This window comes from Lates calcarifer, linkage group LG2, assembly GCF_001640805.2.
Source record: "Lates calcarifer isolate ASB-BC8 linkage group LG2, TLL_Latcal_v3, whole genome shotgun sequence".
NCBI classification, from domain to species: Eukaryota; Metazoa; Chordata; class Actinopteri; family Centropomidae; genus Lates; species Lates calcarifer.
The window spans coordinates 13,478,714-13,499,086 of NC_066834.1; the positions used below are offsets into that span (position 1 = coordinate 13,478,714).

Below are 20,373 nucleotides of genomic sequence, written 5' to 3' on the forward strand. Positions count from 1 at the left end.
TTAATGTAAACTCTGAATGTGATGAGAATGTGAGGTGACAAACTTAACCGCAAGCCAATCTTGTGCATGTGTTGTCAAATCAAGGGGTGGACAGGACACTCGTGAGGACCCTTTACGACACTGTTATGGCATCAGCCATTTTCTATGGAGTGTTGCTGGGGCAGCACCATCTCGACTGCAGACAGGAAGAGACTTGATAAACTGACCAAGAAGGCCAGCTCTATCCAGGGCTGCCCCCCTGACCCAGTGGAAGTGGTGGGAGAGAGGAAGATGACAATGAAACTGTCATCCCTGAGGGAGAACAGCTTCCACCCCGTACAGGACAGTCTGAGAGCACTGAGCAGCTCCTTCAGTGATAGGCTGCTTCACCCCAAGTGTCTGAAGGAGAGGTACTGCAGGTCCCTCCTTCCTGCCGCTATCAGTCTCTACAATCAGCACTGCTCCCAGCAGACCACAAACTCCCTCTCACTAAGCTGCACCTAAATCCTATAGACAAAACAGCTACTGTCACTCATACTGTGAACTATTATTTTGCTCCAGATTATTATTTCAAACTGTGCAATATCAGTATTTAAATTCAATTTGTTACTGCATATATAGTCCTGTTTATAGTCCTTATGGATTTACTAAATTTTAACCAAAATTGCGCTTTGAGCAAATGTGAATTGCAAACCGCAAAGATTGCTTTTTTTGCAGCAGAATGTAAGCGGTGGAGACTTTACACTTTGTTTTTTTAGCTGCCTCACAGTTCACAAACAGAGCACTGCAGGAGTAACAGAGTGACAGGCTGTAAACTTAACAACCAAATCTTGTCTTAAATGACCAAATCACAAAACTAACTATAGAGTTATTTGATGAAAATGGACAACAGAACGACAGCACGATGGAGGCAGTGTGAGTCACTCTGATTTTCTCTGCTCCCTTGTCAGGTGAGTGAATGTGCCGCAAATCCACAACCTATGCCCCTGTGACATTTTTAAGACAGTCCTGTCAAAATCTTTTTCATACTGCTTAATCTTGAGGATATAGACTTGCTTCCCTCTATGAGAAAGATGTGTTTACTGCTTAAAAACAACTGATTAAGCTGTTTGTCTCTGCTTCTCCCAGTTTGTATAAACACTATTTCTCTGTGGCATGCCCGGCCATTACCATCTATGTTTCAACTGCAGGCTCACGGCAGTAGATGACTGCACTGATCCACAATCTTATTGCTGGGAGCAGCAGGGCTACATCATAATGGTACCCCTTAACCAAGTCATGTCTTGAACAAAAATGATGAACTCAACATTTCAACATGTCTGATTATGCAACCAGAGACTTTTTAAAGAATGTTTTTTTAATATCAGATGTGCAGTAACCTGTGACCAAGAATCACTGTAGTTAGGGGTTTTTTGTTTGGAATTTTGTTTCACTCAAATGCTCCTCCTCAGGGATTACCACAATGTATTAGAGCGAAGGTGCCCCAACATAAAGAGTGCCTCTACTAACACCAGAAGAAATTTATTTTGATATTTAACATTTAAGCATCAGAACTGGAGGACAGCTATAACATTTCTGTCTGTTTTTCTCAGGATGAAGAAAAACTGTGTTTTTATCAGACTGCTTTGGTCACATCTCTCCATGAATTAATTACGCAAAATCAAGTGCCAGGGATCACATGCTCCTTCCCACGCCCCTCAAGCGTCTGCTCTCTACACCAAAACAGTGACAGAGAGTTGAAACTGAAAACCAGTGACATTGACAAAATACTGACAATGTAAAAAAAAAAAAAAAGTCACTGAAAAAAGACAGCCATGAAAAATCTGCAAATCTGCAGATCTACATTGAAAAACACATAATAATGAAAAAATCTTTCAAAACAGAAGATGATTATAAGATTGTAAAACTGTAATTTTACAATGCAGCAGTTTGAAAACAAAGGGCACTAAGAGGAAGAGAGGAGAAAGTCCATGTCAGCTATTTCCTATAGTTTTACAGACAGCAACTAAATTCACTATCTAAATAAACTTATAAACAAACGTCTTTACTTGACAGACTAGTTAATGTGGTAGTTGACGCCATGTTGACACCTGACGGCCACCGTAAACTCTCTGCCATTAACTCCTTCACACTGGTCCTTTAAGATGTATATATCTGTGTAAGGTATGTCAAAATAAGCCTAACTATTTCTGCTCTCCATCTGTGCCCACATTGCTTTAATAGTTAAAATATTCATAGGTCTAAATCTCTTCTTAAAGTGGACGGATCGTCAGTCTATCACAGGGCTGACATACAGAGACAAATAACCATTCACATTATGGGCAATGGTCATCAATTAACCTAACCTCAAGAAGCTAGAGTACCTGGGAAGAATCCATGCAGGAACAGGAAAACATGTAAACTCCACACAGAAAAAACTCATGCAAACCAGAGTTCGAACCCAGAACCTTCTTGCAGTGAGGTGGCAGTGCTAACCACTGCACAACAGTGCCACCCACCCACAGTTGTCAGTTTTTCAAATAAAATTCAGCCACTTCTAGAATACAGTGGTTTAGTCTTCCAAGGGAAATTCTGAATGTGAATGTATGTTTTTTTTTCCTTTAGAAAGACAGGAAGAGAACCGTACGTTTTAACGGCTCAATCCACAAGCTTGTTGTTTTGCTATGAACAGATGTCAAAATATGAAATAAACTCCCTCCACATGGCCAGTGACAGCTTTTACTACTAGTTACAATTATTGAACTGAGTCCAGAAAACACTGTAGGGAGAAACAATTCTTTTTTTAATGTAATTGTTGTGCCCCACTGTCCCCACTGTGAATTGTGACCACAGACTGGCACAGGCCTATTGATTATATTATAGTGATATAGTGTGGTCAATAACAGCCAATCCCACAACAAGGTAAAAGCTGCAATGAAAGAGAGAAGCCTGCTCTCTGCCAAGACAAATAACAAGATCAGTCCAGTTAATGTTCAAGGGGCAGGTATTCTACAAACTGTATACAGTATTTTCATACCCCATCCACCAACTGTCTCTGTGTGAGCGAGAGACCCCAGCTAGCTGTGATCAAATGAAGCACAATGATTTGGCTAATCAAAACATGAAGTTGTCTATTTGATCTATATAATCCTAAATCAGTGATCTTTCTCAGAGAAACTTACTATCTGTACCACATACGCCTCACTACCCTTGGATCCTTGATTCAGACAGGGGAGGAAACATACAGACACAGAGAAATTAATTAAATATGTACTGTAACTTAACAACATCAAGCCTTTATGAAACCAACCAATATTCAATTTTTTAATTTTTTCTTCTTAAGAGTGTATAAATCTTATAATAGTGGCTTTGTGTTTTAGTGTGTAGAGGGTAAACAAAGCTTTTCCAAAACAGTAACATTTGCCAGCCCAGTTAGTGTCAGGGGCTGTGTGCCAATAAAATTAATAAGACTACCATTGGTTGTCTCAAACTTTCTCTGTGACTGTTCATTTTAAATGTCAATATGACCTGAAACACAGTGAAGCTGTTGTGCTGAACTTGTCATTAATACAGGTTTGGTCAGAGAACACTGCAACCATGAAATAATGATTTGCTCAGCTAGGTTGTCTGTCCCCTCCTTACCATATGTTGAGGGCAAAAAGAGGCCTAAGGTGATTGGGTCATTTTTTTTTTACTAAAGTGACTAAGAAACACAACTGCAGAAACAAATTGCTTCCTCACAAGAACAGCATTTTAAAATTTAAATGGCTTAGCGTAGATGTTGTTTTACTGTCTGCCTCATTAGCATTATATAGATTTCAAAGCGGTTGTTGTAAAGTTTAACAGTGTCCTTTAAATGATGTGTTTACTACTAATAACTGTGTGCTTGGCTATCATGAGATGCACAGACCCTATAAAAAATACCACTTGGCTATACTTCTCTTTAGACTTTGTAATAAGTTCTGCCATAAGTCTTGTGACTCAGTGCAGTAAAGTGCACAACAGCCTTTTCACATTTTAGCTAGGTTCCATCATGTGGGTCCATGATGACAGATCCTGACTGTGGGCCACATGAGAGAAGTGTGCCCTCTGACCCTAACCTCTAACCCTTTCTGGCAGAAGTAGTTTTGGTCCTTAAATCTAACCAACCTGCAACTAAAAACTAATAATAATAATAATTTGCAAAAGAAATTTAATCATAAAAATAACAAAGTCTTAAAATAAATGGGAACTTGACCCCAGTCTGCACGGTGAAAAGCTTGTGTTTAGCCCAGCCATCCACCACGACCTGCACCATACACGGACCTTCTCGCTGTTTAAACTTCCTCAGCTGACTTCCTAAACCCTATCTGGTCAGAAAACCACCGTTCTCTCACCACTGACTGTGGGAGGAGTGACAGCGGCGACTTCCGTTTTAGGTGACATCACGAGCATACTACCCTCATCTGTAGGATGTATCTATATATATACATTTACTATACAAACCTTTCTGCTTTGCAACAAAACCCTGTAGAGGTAATGTTCCTTATTCACAGCACCCGAAACATACATCATAGGTTACTTATGTAAACCATACCAACTCTGTCATGACGCAATTTCATCAAAACATTACTGCCATATTATCAAACTGTCGTTCAGACCATAAAAATGGACTCTACATTAACCAGGGGGAACCAGTAACACTAGCTAAGTGACCAAGCCAACAAGTGCTTACAAACCTAAAGCACAGTGGGTATGTTATGGTAACATTAGCTGGCTAGAATAGCGTTTAATAACTTGGAATGACCAACTTACCCGTGTTTTTTTCCGCCACTGTTAGTTTGACTCGTGCTAAAAACAAAAAGGCCCTTTGGATGTTGGTCGCAGTGTAACGCAGTTTACACAGTACTTCTGAAAAACAAGTTGACTACTACATAGGTGAATAAGTTGCGGTGGATCACTTTAGAAATTTAGCTAGCAGTCCCTGTGTAAAATGGCAGTCTCCCCTGCTGAACCGTTACCACTCGACAGCTGCAAGGGGGGTGGGGGTGAGGGGGACTTGTAAGAGCCAACATTGTGAGTGCTATTTGCTTCAGAATAAATTTAAATGTCTGTATGCTGACCTGTATTTTACTACAGAAGATCGTTTCTTTATAACCGCTCTTTGGTATTTGTGCTCTTCGAAACGATTGTGAAAGTCCATGAGACAGCTCCCTTCTTTAAAGTGAAACGTGGTACGGTCCACAGAAAAGAACCCTATCGTGAACAATTATTTCTTAATTTCCTACAATCTTTTAACTTGGTTTATGTTTTAATTCTTATGATGCATGGACACAATTTAACAGGGGAAGAAAGCACAAAAGGTGTATCAACTTGATGGATTTAATATTAAATATAAAGCCTTCAGATCTATAAATAATAAATGTTTATACTGAAATTCCGCCAACACATAGTGAGGAAAATAAATTTAAAGTTACATATGTTCATATTAAAGTACCAATACTAGGTTTCAGCTGCTATTTGTCTTTTAATAAAAGAGCATAAACATACTTCATGAGAATTTCATGGAATTGTGACCAAGATATTCCAAAACATTTCCCAGTTAAGATTTTTTTTTTCATTAAACATATTTCCAATACAGCTATTCACGTGAAATTTAGACCAGATATTGGTCTTAACTCCATAAAACCACACAGTTAAAGAAATATGAACACCTCAATCCATAAAGAAGTTATGTGTGATGAGGTGGAATGATAATGGAAAAGTAAGTATTGAACATACTAACTAAAAATTATTTAATACTTAGTGAAGAAGCCTTTGCCAATTTATTGCGCAGCAAGAAAATATGTCTACACACATAAAGGGAGATACAGCAAGACATTAAATTATGATAAACCTTGCTGTCAGTCTCCGGTACTGAATATAAAGGAGAGTACAGTAGTTAGATGTTAAACATTACTCTGGTAACATGACTTTCCTAATTGCCCCCACACTTCAGGATGTACTGTTTATGGTGTAGTAGTAAAACACCTGCAAACCAACTCAGCCAAATCTCTGCTCCATCAGTCATAGCAGCTGACAAAGATCCAGCCATTATTGTAAATAAAAGAATGAAATGAATGAATAGACAGCCTTGTAATGACGTGTGTATAGCTCGGCTCCTAGACCACTGGTATAGTAACTTTGTCATTGGAAATAATAAGGTTAATCAAATCTCAATTATTCAAAAAATGCAAGTTATAGAAATAGCCCTTTTAGGTAAATGGAGAAAAATAAAGAAATCAGTGAATACAAATGAGCATCTTTCATGATTGTTCCTGGCATCTGTCAATTGACAGCACATTCATTTATTATTATTGTTCAGTACATATATTTAATGCAATAAATGCACAGTAGATGCAGATGTCTTAAAACAGACAAGAGTAAAAACTGCAGTAAAATCCATTATGTGATGTCAGCTCTGCAGTCTTCAAATCAAGAGATAAAATTATTGTTGTAACACTGAGTTTTCTGTTATCTGATGTGCGGCAGTTCCTCCTTTTCTACTGACAAAGAGGCATTCAGCTGTCTGATACAGTGTCTTATTCTGCAGTGTCTGATGCAGGTAGCCATTATAGAAGTCAGCAGCTGTCAGTCTTTTATTCAGGAGCACTGCCTTGAATCCCACCCAGCCATCCTGGAACAGGGAACACAGATCAACACACTTATTAAACCATCAAAAATATCAAATTTCAAAACATCACAGGGTCAGAACCAGGCCTTTATTTGAAACAGGCTTTTTAAGAGCGATGGGCCATTATTCTCAATTAAAGTAAAATTAGATTTAGAAACATCAACACTTAATTATATTAAAGTTTTAAAATGTGTTAAAGTGTTTAATTATATTAAAGTGTTGAGAGTTGATGACTAAATTAAAATACAGTTTGTATTGTGAACACTGGGTGTCACTATCACCAAATAGCCACTTTGCTTGCTGCTTCCTCCATGCCAAAAAGGCTTTGCCAGTCACAGTAATAAGACACATGAGCAGCACTAAGAAAGCAAAAAGTGAGCAGTGAATGCAGGAAATTCTAGACACAGTGGCAGAATGATTTGTATTTACAAAACTGAAGGTGAAGTGTGACTAAAATCTAAACTAAATCTTTACTAAAACTAAAACTAGAACTAAAATCTTTACACTGCAGATTCAAGTGCACAGCACAAAGTACTTATATATACATTATTTTAAAACATCATGTAGTAACAATGATTAGAATGAATGGATCATTTTATGCATCACAGCTCTTTTTTAAGTGAAATGTTTTGATGTGGCAGTGGGAGTGGAGTAGATAGGGACAGGTTTAGAGTTGGACAGACCTTACAACAGACAGCCAAAGTATTGGACTCCTTCAGATAGGTCACAGAGCCAGGGACAGGTTTCCTCTTTTGATCTGCAAACAATACGTGAGTGATATATGACAGCTCAGGGCCATGGCACCAAAGTTATACATAAGCTGGAGTGTAACAGGGCAACAGCAGATACATGCACATAAGTCTCAATACCAGCTGACCTCTCACTGTGTTTTAAGTGTATACTCCGAAGCCTAACAATATTTTTAAGGTGTGCATGTACTCTAAGTATATTCATGGATAAATAAAGTTGATTTTAACAAACTTACCTGCTGATGAAATGTGACATTTTCCTACAAAATCCATAAGTTTTATTGTCTGTCCCATCCATGTGGTCCTCAAAGGTGTCTGATTGCAGAGAGAAGGATCATTACAGTAACAGTCACAAAGGATCTCATTGCTATATCTTACCACTAGTCTCCTAAATCGTTTCATGTTTCATAAACATAACCGATGAACTATGTCCACAATGATTTGTATTTCTGAGTGTGAAGTATTCATAAATACACAGGAGGATGAATAACAAATGAAATTAGAGAGTGAGTAGTTTGTCCTCTATGTCAAACAAAAGCTTTAGGTTGTTATTGTATGGTCCCAGATCAGTCTTCATTACCCGGAATCTAATGGCACGATACAGACGATCGATTTGGTCACAAGTCTGTTCTTCCCACACCACCCAGCTCAAAGACGTATTGAGTTTTGGGGCTGTTGGAGGAAATTAAGGTGTAAGTTGGTAGGATTTCTCTTAATTTACATTTAACTGTGTATATATAGTTAACAACTACGTACCAAATGTTGCACCTGTCTTGCTTTGCTCCCTTTTTTGTGCCATTCTCTCCGACAGAGTCCTCAACGTATTAATCAGCTGCAATCAAGTACAGCAACTACATTACATTTCCATCCATCCAGTAGTGAGAGGATAAGGTAATCATCTTTGAATAGATATGTTCCAACACCTCACCAGGTGTGCTCCCTTAGTGGCTAGGGCAGCTCCCAGCTCATCAGCAGTACAGTTCTCAGGGACCGGATGGAGCTCCTGGTTGAGAATGGGGCCCACATCAAACCTGGGTGACAGGAGAAAATCTGTTTATGTTTGTAGTAAGGAAAAAAAAGAACACTGAGAGCTGGGTTTTCCCTCTGTTTACCTGTGAGGCCGGATCTGAATGATGGTGACTCCTGTCACAGTGTCACCATGCAAAATAGTGTGGACGATGGGTGCTGGACCTCGCCACCTTGGCAGCAGGCTGGGGTGAACGTTCAATATCCCACTGCAATCAAAGAGCATGTGCACAGTGTGAGAGAAATTAGAACATCTCCTTGCTTAAAGCTTGAATATGTCCTAGAATTACTAATTCATGTGTAACCTTACAATATTGTAACCAACATTATAAGGGCTAATACAGCAGGTAAATTAAGCTGTTTAGAGAGAGTGGATATTTTCAAAGGCCAATGCACCTGTAGTTAAACAGAAATTATTTTTGTGTCTCACATTTTTCATTGATACATTAAGTGAGAGTCTTTGATATTTCCACAATAACCGACACATACACACAGCTTATATACTGTTAATAACTTCATGCCTTCTGTGTAGATTAGACTCTATGTCTAAATAGTGGCCAAGGCTCCAGGCAAATATCATCTTCTTGTTGTGGTGATCATGTTTACTGTATATGCTAAACATTGTTTCAAGATGCCTATTGATACTAATATCAAATGAGGCATTATTACTTTTCTTTTCACCTTTATTTGGACAGGACAGTGGAGAGGAGACAGGAGTGAGGTGCAATGAAAAAGTTTCTAGACTGTGCCTACAAGAAGCAAAAACCACGATCCTCTTCTCAGTAATCACCCTGTGTATTAATACACCTCTCCTGCGGCACTTAGATGTCCTGTTCTGACTGAGGAAAGTATCATTTAATTTAAGAGACAACATGTCTTGTTCCAGATCACGTGTCTCTAACGACTCTCTGTGTGCCCGTCAGTCTCCTGTCATTGCCCCTGAGTGTATCAGCATTTGAAAAATCACCACAGGCAGTATGGCCGATGTAAAGCTACTGCAAAGAAGACAAGAGAATGTAGTGCAACTTTTTCTTTTGTGAGAATTGTTCTATGATTCATTATGTGTATGTTCGACACCATTTATTGTTAGAATAAATACATTTTCACTCTCATCCTTGGCTTAGAACACAGAGGAATTAATATTTTACTGATGGTGGTGCTCCATCACGTTTTACATGTATATAGTGAATCCTGGATTGAAACTTGACTTTCAAAAATGATATCATCATCAAATTAAAACACAACTACAATATTTGTTGGAAAAATCGTAATTAAATATCCTCCCAAAATCGTTCAGCCCTAGTTCAAACACATCATTGATACACAAAAAATACTCACAATGGAAACTTGTTGATTAGTCTCTCAGGGAGTAAACAGCCAAAGGACACCACCACCCCAACATCAAACTGCCCATCCACATTGTCAGGGGGCCAGCTGTGGACTGGAAGGTGGTTCTGTTGAGCAAACCTCTTCACTGGGACATCACTAGACAAAGTAACAACTTCAAGCGACTTAACTAGCTCTTCACTGGAATTCCTACAAACAGAGGATGGAGATTAATTATCATGTACTCACTTCCCTTATTCCAAAATGATAATGCCCATGAGTTGCAAGATAGTTGCAGCCCTCATGATATACCTTTGTAGAATTGTAGATATGTGGTATTTAGAAATAAATCTCTTTTCTATGAAAAGCGGCTAAAGAAAGGAATATGGTCTATAATACACTTTTGAGATGATACTGGTAATGTCATACCCTACAGGACCTTGGTGCTAAATTTAACTTAAATGCCCAAAAACTGAACGATAAGCCTGTCAATCCGAATCTCAGTGAATTCGCACCTGCTGGATGTGAGCAGCTTTAGAGACTCCACAGCAAACTGATCAGAGCCGAAGAACAAGAGCCTCCACGGGGGTCCTGAAGATGACATCAATCTACAGAGCCGCTGTTGCCGCCCATCAGTACCCCTTCGCAACACCGTCGGTATACAGCAGTGCTGGAAAGAGCTGAGGGTTTTCAGAGTAGCTCCTGCTATTTTACCGCTCGTCCACATACTAACATCAGCTGTTTCTTCAGTTCAAGATACCATGTGTCCACAATGTCAGTCCTAACACTGAGGAAGTTTCCGTGACTTAAGCGAATTCGTCCCAAGTGTGCTGACCTGGGGTGCCGCCATGTTTCCCTTCACACTTCCGCCCTCCTCTTCTTCGTGAATGATTGTTGGTAGGCGTTAAACAGGCTTACTGCCACCAACTGGTTGGGTGTGTTGTAGCTATTTTTGCTTTCCTCTGTTTAATTTAGACAAAAGGTGGATTCCAGGTTGGTCAGGGTGTGCTGCCCCTGACTGCTGGGTGGAGTATAAAATCTACTTCTAAGGCTATGTATTCAGGTGCATAGGGGGAAAGTTACACATCTGCTACAATATCTGCTAGAGCAACACTTTTGAAGAGATCACATTTTTTAAATGTATCTCTGTTCCACAGACTTGAAAATAACAAACAAGTATGAAGGATAAAATATTACCTCTAAGGGCTTTAATTCTCTACATTACCAAACTTGTCAACTAAACTGGTTTAACAGCTTTCTTCTTGGAACTTTTTATGGCTTGTATGGCATTCTGCGCATGCGCAAACTTACGTTGCTCATTGGCTAAGAGCGGTTTGGGAATCAGGGGGCGGGGCATCCTGTGGATGTTGTGCTGTGATTGGCTGCAACTGTGCGGACCGGGAATAATTCGAAAGTAAGTGGGGACAGGGTGTGTGCTGTTCAGTTCATGTTTGTTAGTCAAACTGACTGGATAGTGTAACGCCCCTGACTTTCAGCCTCTATATAAGCACATTTATATATATATATACATATACAACGTATCTAACTCTCCATGGAGCAGGAATCACGGGAAACGACGTCTGCTGGTGGAGGGGAGCCTGTAAACAGGATGTTGGACGGGGTTGATTCGTCGTCGTCCGTTGAGCCCGACGTGGAAAACAACAATAACGCACTTTCTGCAGAGAGAAATCATGTTTCCACCGTACCTCGAGGTCTGTGTCACGATTTAATCGTTCACTTCTGAAACATTTTCACCGTCATGTGGTTAATATAATGTGTTCTCTAACGTGACTAAGTTTACCGGTGATCATATATTGTAACATCCCGCTGCTGAGAAAAAAGACAGCAAAACAATCAGCTGTCAACCAAACGCATGACTACCAGAGGTAACGTTATATTTGTATCTGAAGAAAATGTAATTTAACCAAAGTTAGTAGTACCTGAGGTAACATTACCTGAGATATTGTAATCTTAACCAACGTTACTAATACCTAAGATGATGTTAACCAAAGCCACTAATACCTTGGGTAACATTAATTTAACCACAGTCGATGCCGGGTCTCTCTTTCACACAGACATCATTCAGGTCAAACAGGTTAGTTCAAGAACAGTGAATAACCTTAAATGGTACAAAGCGAGTGGTGGGCTGCCCAAGGTAAGAAAAAGTAGGTCACCAAAAACTGGAAAATCATGTAAATGTCATAGAAAACACGCGTTTCAGGGATTAAGAACCAGCTTTTCTGCAGCAATAGAAGAAAATGAAAGTGTTGGGACAAATGGGAAATTAAATTAAACATTATGTGGAGATACAATGTTTTAATTACCATTGGAGAAATGTCATGAGTGTGTTCAGCTGCTGAATGGATCAAACAAGAAGATTCCATAATTTATTGTTTTAAAATTTCCAATTGTTTATTCATTCTGTGTTTTAATTTCAGAAACACTGAGGCACTGAATAATGTAAATTTATACAACTGTGTGTGTGCTGTATGTCAGATCAAAGCTCTTATTCCTTCTCTATGACAGATTTTCACATTGTGTTGTATCCCAAAGAAGGACAATGTTGGACAGCAGATCAGATGGTCATTTTACTGCGTAGTGTTCGCATGTGACTTGTATGTAACTATTTTAGGATTGGCTTGAAATAAAACTTGGAACAGATAATAAAGGTAATCTAACCTCGCCTTGATTTTATCTAAACCAAAACTACAGCTTGAATCATCCTTATCTTTTCTCGACAGGTCTGTTTCAGAATGACGAGGAAGATGATGAGGGTGAGAGTGATGATGACAGTGGTACAGACCACTTTAACACTGAGATATCGGGGACACAGCTGCAGAGATGTGAGCGTCATGGAGGAGAGACGTCAAATCTTCCTGACACCTTTCAGACCAGCCACCTGCTGCTCTACGAGAGGTTCAAGGCTTATCAGGACTACATGCTCGGTAAGAGCAGACACACACTGTCATGCAGTTGGACTCAAATAAAAATATTATAGTAATCAGTAGACTAATCTCAGTTCCTACATGTATGTTTATGTGTAGGAGACTGTAAGCCCTCCGAGGTGAAGGCCTTCACAGCAGACTACCTGGAGAAGGTGGTGGAGCCTTGCGATTGGCAGGCTCTGTGGTGTACTAATGTTTTTGATGTTCTGGTGGAGGTGAGACCAACCTACACGTCTGTGTTGATGTTGTAAATCTACTTTTACTTTCATCCCACTTGAGCATTTCTTCAATTTTGACTCAGAACATGATTTAGGAGGAACTAGCCTGAAAACTAGCCTGTGTCCACAGAAACTTTTCTTCATTATCTGCCTTATTCCAAACTGTCTATGATTTTACTTATGTTAACTCAGCCCAAAAAACTTCTCATCTTTGAACTTGTTGGTAGCAACTTGATTGGTAGCACCTGTTTTGATTTAATTTTAACACATACCGATTAGGTTGACAGTGAGGAGTATCTGCACATCTGTGCTCGATATTTGTAATGTAATATAAAAAGTGAGGATTGCGATAAATCATTGAGAACAGTTCACTGATGATCAGGGCTGGGCAATAAAAAGCAGGGCTACCAGCCAGTCAAAACATGACTGTCAAAATCTATCATGTTGTCTTTTGCAGCATTCCATATGAAAACAATGAAAAAGGTACAACAATCCAATTTGCACCTCTAAAAGAAGGCCCTGTCAAAGAAATTTGTGATTGTAGTCGTCAGGTTTTTGTTTGACTTACATTTTTTGATAAATTACCACACAATTAAATTTGTTTGTGTTTAGTTAAGGCAGATAAAACATGTTTGTATAGAGTATCAGGATAGTCTTCAAACTAGCAGATTATATATCATAATAAATACCCATATCAATCAATATGGGAAAAAATTGCTATCTTTTTGTTTTTTTTTTGCCGTATCACCCAGCCCTACGCCAGAGAAGTCTGCGTAACCACAGAAAGATGAGTTATACTTTTCCAGTAACCAGCTGCTGATGATTTCAGGTGTGAGTGCTGAAGAGCTTTTGTTGATTTCAGGTCTATGATGTGGACCTGAAGGATCTGAAGGCATGCGTGAGGCTGGTGCTGCCTCTGCAGTGTGATACCAGAGGCTGTGAACTCACAGAAGAGGCCATGGAGTCTCTGCTGGAAGCCACCCAGCACAAAGTGCCACTGCAGGAGCTGCATGTGGTCTATGAAGTGTCTGGGGACTTTGATCAGACTGCCCTTGCTCTGGAGCACCTCAGGTGGAACTCATACTGCAGAACTGATACTGTGCCTACAATTCACCTGTTGATGTTTGCCCATATTTTTAAACAGTCTGATAAAGTTTACTGGCCAGCTGTGTCATGCTTTCCTCTTCCTTTGTCTCCTCTTCAATCCACAGGTTTTTCTATAAGCACATCTGGAGGCAGTGGGATGAGGAAGATGAAGACGATGACTTTGACTACTTTGTTCGTTGTGTGGAGCCTCGTCTCAGGCTGTGAGCACACCGTTTATCTCTGTGATGATTTTGTAGTGATAAGTGCTGGTTCATTCCCCTGACTGACCTGTTTGAAAATATGTCTTATCTCAGCCACTACGACATCTTAGAGGACAGAGTCCCCACAGGCCTGGTGGCAGAGTACCAGACCTTACTGGAGAAATGCTCCCAGTGCTTCCAGCAGTTCTCTGCGCTGCGCAGTGGTCTTAGCCCTGACTCAGACTCTGAGCTGGACAACGTGTCAATGGTGGAGGGTCTGAAGCTCTATGACCAGCTGGAGACATACAAACGTAAACTGCACATCATCGAGAACCCCCTGTTGAGGTACAAGTATGAGTTTATATGTGTCCTTCAAACTTGATCCAAGTTTTTCACAACCTGGATGTTCACTTCTATCACCTTCTGTTCAGGTATGTCCTGGGCTACAAAGGTAATGCCAGGCAGCAGTGTGTGCAGAGCCGTGGACCCAGACCATCGGGTATGAAGGTGGTCCATGTAGTCACAGCCTCCTGCAGTACCATGCAGCTACAGTCCCTCCTCAGTGCCAGACTGCTGCCTCTGTGCTCCTGTGGGGACACTGAGATCCAGGTCAGTATCACACACACTTCCAATGTCACCAGGGGTAGGTCCTATTAGACAGCTCCTCTAATGAATCTGGATCAGTCTGGAACCGGGTAGCAGCTTCAAAATGAACTATTTGTAAGTTCTGCCACGTAGCCAGTGTTAGCAGTAACAGTTGTTTACTCACCGGTATAAGAGAAATGTTGTGAGTTCAGCATCAAACTTCATTCCTTTAATTGCCGAGACCTGTCTCCAGCAGTGGAAAGGAACAATGCATTGCTTCTGTTTCTATCATTTCTTCTGCTGAAGTTGGCATGCTAACCAGCTAGCCTCCCCCACCAGCCCGTTTCAGTGTATCACACTATGCTAATGGGAATGACTGGGATACTTGGATTGTATGTCAGGATGAGGAAACTATGTCAATCACGCAACACTACAAAGAGCCCCTGAGATTTTCAGTGCTCAATTTCTCACCGTCTCTACACTGGGAATGGATGCCTCCTCTGTTAAACCTCAGTCTAATACACACTGCGACAGTTTGCCATGGTTGGTCCTTGGACACATTGTCGAGGGTCACAGAGAACATCATTTAAGCCTGAAGGTCAGCTCATCATTCATTCAAAAACAGTGAATTAGGAATACAGTCGCATGCTGTCTACATCTTCATTACACACTGAAAAGATGAATTGTTGGATGCTTTCAATGGAAAGACACATTCTCTGTTGATAGCTCCTCACCACTGGTGGAGCCAAGTCTAAAGTTTGTCCTGAAGGTGGTGCCAGAGGGAAGCAAACAATATACTCACTTTGTACAGTGTGATGACTCAGGCTCGGGCTCAGTGCTAAGCTGTACTGTATGTGACTAAACTGTGCCGTGTGTTTAGTTCCACAGAGAGCCAGTATCAGCGGTGGACTCGTGCCATCAGGGTGACGTGGTCATTGTTCTCCCAGGCATCTACAGTGTGAATAGCTCCATCTTAATACCTGACTCCATCACTATGGAAGGTAAAAAAAAAAAAAAAACAACAACTTTTATCTCGTCTCCACTGAGACTGTCACAAATCAGTTTGTTCCTCCAAAGTCTCACAGCAGGCTTGTGTCCTCTATGTTGTAGATAGATAGATAAAACATTTACAACAACACCATGTTGTAAAAAGAGCTGATTACAGTGATGTCTCTTCTCAGTCAGTCAGTCAGTCAGTCACATGGAGCCATAAAGCAGGAACATGTGGACTGTGAAAAACACTCAACAGTGTGTAATACCTATATAAGCTAAGCTCCTCTGGAACAGATGTCTTATTTCTCTTTCAAAGTATTAAACTTTTTGGTTATTAACTGGTTTACATGCATTTGTTTGAGGGCTCAGCTTAACTGAATAAGTTCTTTAAAAAGCTCATAAGGTTATAAGTAAACCCACACATGTTGCCTTTTATGAAGACTTTAAAGGATGCGGCTGATTTTCTAGATTTGTCTTACTGTCCACAAATCCCACAAAAAAGATCAAAACAAGTAATGTCTGTGTAACCAAAACCTGATACGACTTATTCCTCAGTGCTATAGAGCACCATTGTTGACCAAAAACAGTTACATCACAAAGTTGAACACATCTGTGAGTCACACTGTTACACTGAGATGTTTCTTCATTACAAACAATATGGCCACTAACATAACCTCATCCACCGATAGCAAGGCTCTGTGCACCCCAAAGAAAACTATGCAGTGAGTGCTCAGCAACACCAGCTGAGGGAGAATGTAGATGCTGCAACGAATGAGACAATTTGGAGCCAATAGTGCATAAGCTGAACTTTGATGTGTCACACACCACCTGGACTTCTCTGCACACCTGTGGCCCCCAGTGTTAGAGACTCTGTTCAGGGAGGACAAAATAAAGTCACAGTTTAACACAGGATGTGAAGGGAAGAAGTGGGTAGTTATGTGGTTTGGACATTCCCATGATTACAAAGCACAAAGCTCTCAGTTTTCTAGTTGAAGTTGAAAAGGCAAAATAAATGGAATGGTTGTTGAACCATGTTCTGGAGCATGCTCATGACTTCTGCTATTGAGGAAGTACTGTTTGGCGTTGGCATTATTAGTCTGTGGAGCTGTATGTACAGCAATAGTGTGACTCACTGATGTGTTTTAATTGTTACTGGACAACACTAAGGAACTAACGCTAATGTCGCAAACACATTTGCGTTCATTATAGGGCTGCTGTGCACTGACAGATTTCTTGGTTTCCTGTGTTGTGTGTGTGCCAGGCTTTGGCTTTCCTGATGATGTGGTGATTGAAAAGAAAAACAAGGGCGACTCATTTGTGGAGTCCACTGGAGCTGATGTCAGACTGTCTAACATTAAGTTCATCCAACACGATGCTATCGAAGGAATTCTCAGTGAGTACAAATAAAAGTAGACAAACCTCACTGTAAACCTGTGTATAACACTGGTGTGTGAGGGATTTCAGTTTCACTTTGACAGCGCAGACTCATGCAGGAGACACCGTCTCTACAGTTACCATTATGACAATTATCATCCTCACGTGCTGTTGTGCGCGGTCATGTTTCTTTCTTGTGTTAAATTAACATTGAAACAGTCTGTTAACATGCTGACTCCTGTTTCATGACTGTCAGGTGTCCGTCAGGGAACTCTGAACATGGAGAACTGCGTGCTGCAGTGTGAGACCACCGGAGTTATCGTCCGAACATCGGCCCGTCTCAACATGAACATGTGTGACCTGTATGGATCCAAGGTGAGAGCTGCATGATGCAGATCACAGGTACAAACTCCTCCCAGGCAGAAGTTAATGCATGGCTCGTCTCATAGGCTTTTAGCATCTTACAGCTCATTCTTTGGCTGTTTGGACCATAAGTTTACTTCTCGTCCACTCTCAGTGCACTCATAGTGTTGTTTTCAGCAGCAGCTGTTTTCACAGAGGAAGCTGTAAAAACCTACTGCTTTCTCAGCAGCCAACAGCAGACAGAAACAAGTAGAGACTAGCTGGTGAGCTTAGTGGAGCATTTGGCAGCTAAAGCGCAAGATATTTCCCTTAAGAGTTGGTGGAGACCAAAAACAGAGCTAAAGGGAATACTGGACTTAGACTTCACCAGGTGGACAAAATGCCAGTTTCTGGAAGACCTCAATCATATTGTGGCAGCAACAAGAAGGTTCTGGGTTTGAACCTGGAGGCCTCCTGGACCCTCTGTTTAGATGCTCTTCTCGTGCCTGTGTGGGTTTCTTCTAGGTGCTTTGGCTTCCTCCCACAGTCCAAAGACATAAAGATTAACTGGCAACACTAAATTGCATGTGCTCTCAAGGACAAGTGAGGATAGCAGGTCTTTAGATTTCCGTACTGCAGTTTTTAGTCATTTACTAACTAACATTTACATTAACTGATGTTGCTCTATGTTGTGTGCAGGGAGCTGGTGTAGAGATTTACCCCGGCAGTGTTTGCAGTCTGGTTAGCAATGGCATCCATCACTGTAAGGACGGTATCCTCATCAAGGTGAGAAGAGACGAGATGATTTCAATCACGTTACTCAGTGTATGTTAATTTATTCACTGCTCAGATGTTTGCTCCTCAACGTGATAACTGAGCAGCTACAACCAATCACAGATGAACTGTGTAACATGTGTGACACAACAATGCTGTTAATAGGAGGACTTGTATTTAAACAGCATTCACACAAGGACATGCCTGTATTTATGAACCACATGTTGAACAGACTTAGAAGGTGGAGCTCCAGAACTCATCAAAAGTTAACGTACGTGTGTGTTCGCGCTCAGGACTTTGCAGATGAGCTGGATGTCATGCCGTCCATCACGTTGGAGAATAATGTGATCCATAACAATGAAGGCTACGGAGTGATTCTAGTGAAGCCTAACACTGGGGATCAACACAGAGCTCCTCTGGACAGCGGTGAAGGTAGGCAGCAGTTCCCACAGTCACAGTGCGACATTAAAGACAGTACAGAATCAACTTTTAATCTTTTGTTCCTAGAAGACCCTGCTGGACAGACAGCTGAAGACAGACAGCCAGGAGGAGTTTCAGATCATCCCCTCACGTCCACATCATCATCATCATCATCATCAGCGGGCTCGACCACAGCAGCTGTTCAGCCCGAGTCCACAGAGCACAGCAACAGCACAGATGGTGACTTGGCCCCCATCTCAGGCAGGAAGTGGCAGTTTAGTCGTCAGCTGAGCAGAAACAAGGAGATGTCCTGCAGCCGAGCCGTCCAGGATCTTACTGACCACCAGATCTTCGTCTCCATTCAGGGAAACCAGTTCAAACGCAACGGCATGGGTGACTTTGGCACCTTTTTCTACTGACAGTCACTTACACTATCCAGAGTATTCCTGTATTTTAGCATATTTCACATTCATATTTTAGCTGATTTCTTGTGTTTGTTTGTCAAATTTGTTTTGCTGCCTCACACTGTGCAGACAGTGATAACAGGAGGTGTGTTGTGATCAGTTGTACACTGATTGTATATGTTTCTAACAGCACTTTGACCTTCTTGAAGTGCAGTAACAATTAATGGATCCATGTTTGAACTTTTATCTTATTTATTCCTATGGGCTCCTGATGCTGAACATTTTTAATTTTTAATGCAATACTAGTTTGAAACCCACTCATCACTTTGAATGTAATTTTGGTGGTTTGCCTTCAGATCTAATGATGTTATCCTGAAGGTGGTGGCTGGTTTAGGACTGAGCACTAATGTTCACAGTTTATCTTGAGTTAGAAGTGATTTTCACACGGTGCCTATGTGTGGTTTTTCTTTCTTGCTTTCCTTCTTTTTTTTTTAAGGTTGTGGGAGAAGCCCAATGGAACTGAACAGTGTTGTTCGATAGACAGATTATTCAAATGTGGCAGTGTTTGGTTTAAACTGCTTCTTGTGGAAACTGTTAATGTAATGAATTTCCTGCAGATTAAAAAGTGTCTATTGAAACCTCAGTTGGTGTTGGGGCAGTATGGCTGACATTATGTGTGTGTGTCAATATGCACATACTGCCGGTTTCATGGTACACTGTGATTTGAAAAAGTCAAGGTTTCAAAACCACATCAAAGACAACATGTGATGCAGGTAAAAAGGTACAGTCAGACTGAGAGACATTATTACTGCAGAAGAAGAAACATGGAGGTTAATGTGTGTAACAGCTGTTTACAGCTCACCTGAATTTACCTGCAGGTGTCCGTGTTTCTCCTCATCTCTGCCTTAGCCACACAAACGCACTCGAGATCTGGGGAGAACAAAGACAAGATGGCGGAATTAAAGATGGCCGTTGGTAACAACCACCTGGCGCGCAAGAGAGATTAAACAAGTTTTTCTTTGTTAAGGTCAGGCTCAGGTAAATACAGTTAGCAGATTTGTTAACATAAAAATATCAACCAATAAATTTAAACGCACATGAAAACAATGCTGTGCTGTGGGTGATGTCCGGGTACGTTACCAGGGAGCTGTCTGGTGTGCTGCTGTGTTTAAAGTCCACAGTGGTGTATTTCCTGAGTAGGGTCCATGTTGTTAGCCGCCCGATGCTAACTCTGCTTTGTGGTTCCTGTTTGTAGTAATTAGCTGGTGGGTTTTGTTGTACCCAGTGCAGGAGTCTGGATCCCAGCAGGCCACACACTACA

The 20,373-nt window shown here is 40.9% G+C and overlaps 3 protein-coding genes across 8 annotated transcripts in view; 1 reads left to right on the plus strand and 2 right to left on the minus strand.

Moving 5' to 3' along the window:
• Window positions 1–4,980, minus strand: part of celf1 (cugbp, Elav-like family member 1) — a 30,120-nt gene extending 25,140 nt beyond the window's left edge. For 3 of the 4 annotated variants that reach the window (XM_051075827.1, XM_051075839.1, XM_018692725.2), the window contains exon 1: window positions 4,753–4,979. The gene's annotated coding sequence lies outside the window, so the exon portion shown is untranslated. Of the gene's footprint in view, window positions 1–4,752 lie in introns of all 4 variants that reach the window. The other variant, XM_051075836.1, reaches the window with a different exon arrangement.
• Window positions 4,981–6,240: 1,260 nt separating this feature from the next.
• On the minus strand, window positions 6,241–10,609 carry mtfmt (mitochondrial methionyl-tRNA formyltransferase). Its single transcript, XM_018692777.2, has 9 exons — window positions 10,227–10,609; window positions 9,724–9,921; window positions 8,472–8,594; window positions 8,288–8,390; window positions 8,116–8,191; window positions 7,940–8,031; window positions 7,596–7,674; window positions 7,294–7,367; window positions 6,241–6,613 (listed from the first exon to the last, which is right to left on the minus strand). The coding sequence occupies exons 1-9, from the start codon at window positions 10,436–10,438 to the stop codon at window positions 6,425–6,427; spliced, it is 1,146 nt and encodes a 381-aa protein (XP_018548293.1). The 5' UTR covers window positions 10,439–10,609; the 3' UTR covers window positions 6,241–6,424.
• Window positions 10,610–11,075: 466 nt separating this feature from the next.
• On the plus strand, window positions 11,076–19,695 carry shcbp1 (SHC SH2-domain binding protein 1). 3 transcript variants are annotated; one of them, XM_018692776.2, is made up of 14 exons: window positions 11,076–11,125; window positions 11,273–11,423; window positions 12,453–12,656; window positions 12,756–12,871; window positions 13,737–13,945; window positions 14,086–14,181; window positions 14,275–14,505; window positions 14,592–14,769; window positions 15,626–15,746; window positions 17,000–17,131; window positions 17,369–17,487; window positions 18,154–18,240; window positions 18,522–18,660; window positions 18,736–19,695. In XM_018692776.2, the coding sequence occupies exons 2-14, from the start codon at window positions 11,321–11,323 to the stop codon at window positions 19,065–19,067; spliced, it is 2,067 nt and encodes a 688-aa protein (XP_018548292.1). In that variant the 5' UTR covers window positions 11,076–11,125; window positions 11,273–11,320; the 3' UTR covers window positions 19,068–19,695. The 3 variants fall into 3 exon arrangements, with proteins under 3 accessions (XP_018548292.1, XP_018548290.1, XP_018548291.1); XM_018692774.2 differs by lacking the exon at window positions 11,076–11,125 and having other exon boundaries at window positions 11,132–11,423; XM_018692775.2 differs by lacking the exon at window positions 11,076–11,125 and having other exon boundaries at window positions 11,132–11,423; window positions 18,739–19,695.
• The last annotated feature ends 678 nt before the right edge of the window (window positions 19,696–20,373 follow it).

What these genes read in the sequence shown, in the direction of transcription:
- mtfmt (XM_018692777.2), bottom strand. Translation starts at nt 10,438, where the DNA reads ATGTGGACGAGCGGTAAAATAGCAGGAGCTACTCTGAAAACCCTCAGC. An exon ending in AAGCTGCTCACATCCAGCAG is followed by an intron (nt 9,922 to 10,226) that starts GTGCGAATTCAC and finishes CTCTGTTTGTAG; the next exon opens with GAATTCCAGTGAAGAGCTAG. An exon ending in CTAATCAACAAGTTTCCATT is followed by an intron (nt 8,595 to 9,723) that starts GTGAGTATTTTT and finishes CTTTGATTGCAG; the next exon opens with TGGGATATTGAACGTTCACC.
- shcbp1 (XM_018692774.2), top strand. Translation starts at nt 11,264, where the DNA reads ATGGAGCAGGAATCACGGGAAACGACGTCTGCTGGTGGAGGGGAGCCT. An exon ending in CTTGCTCTGGAGCACCTCAG is followed by an intron (nt 13,946 to 14,085) that starts GTGGAACTCATA and finishes TTCAATCCACAG; the next exon opens with GTTTTTCTATAAGCACATCT. An exon ending in GTGACCTGTATGGATCCAAG is followed by an intron (nt 17,488 to 18,153) that starts GTGAGAGCTGCA and finishes TGTTGTGTGCAG; the next exon opens with GGAGCTGGTGTAGAGATTTA.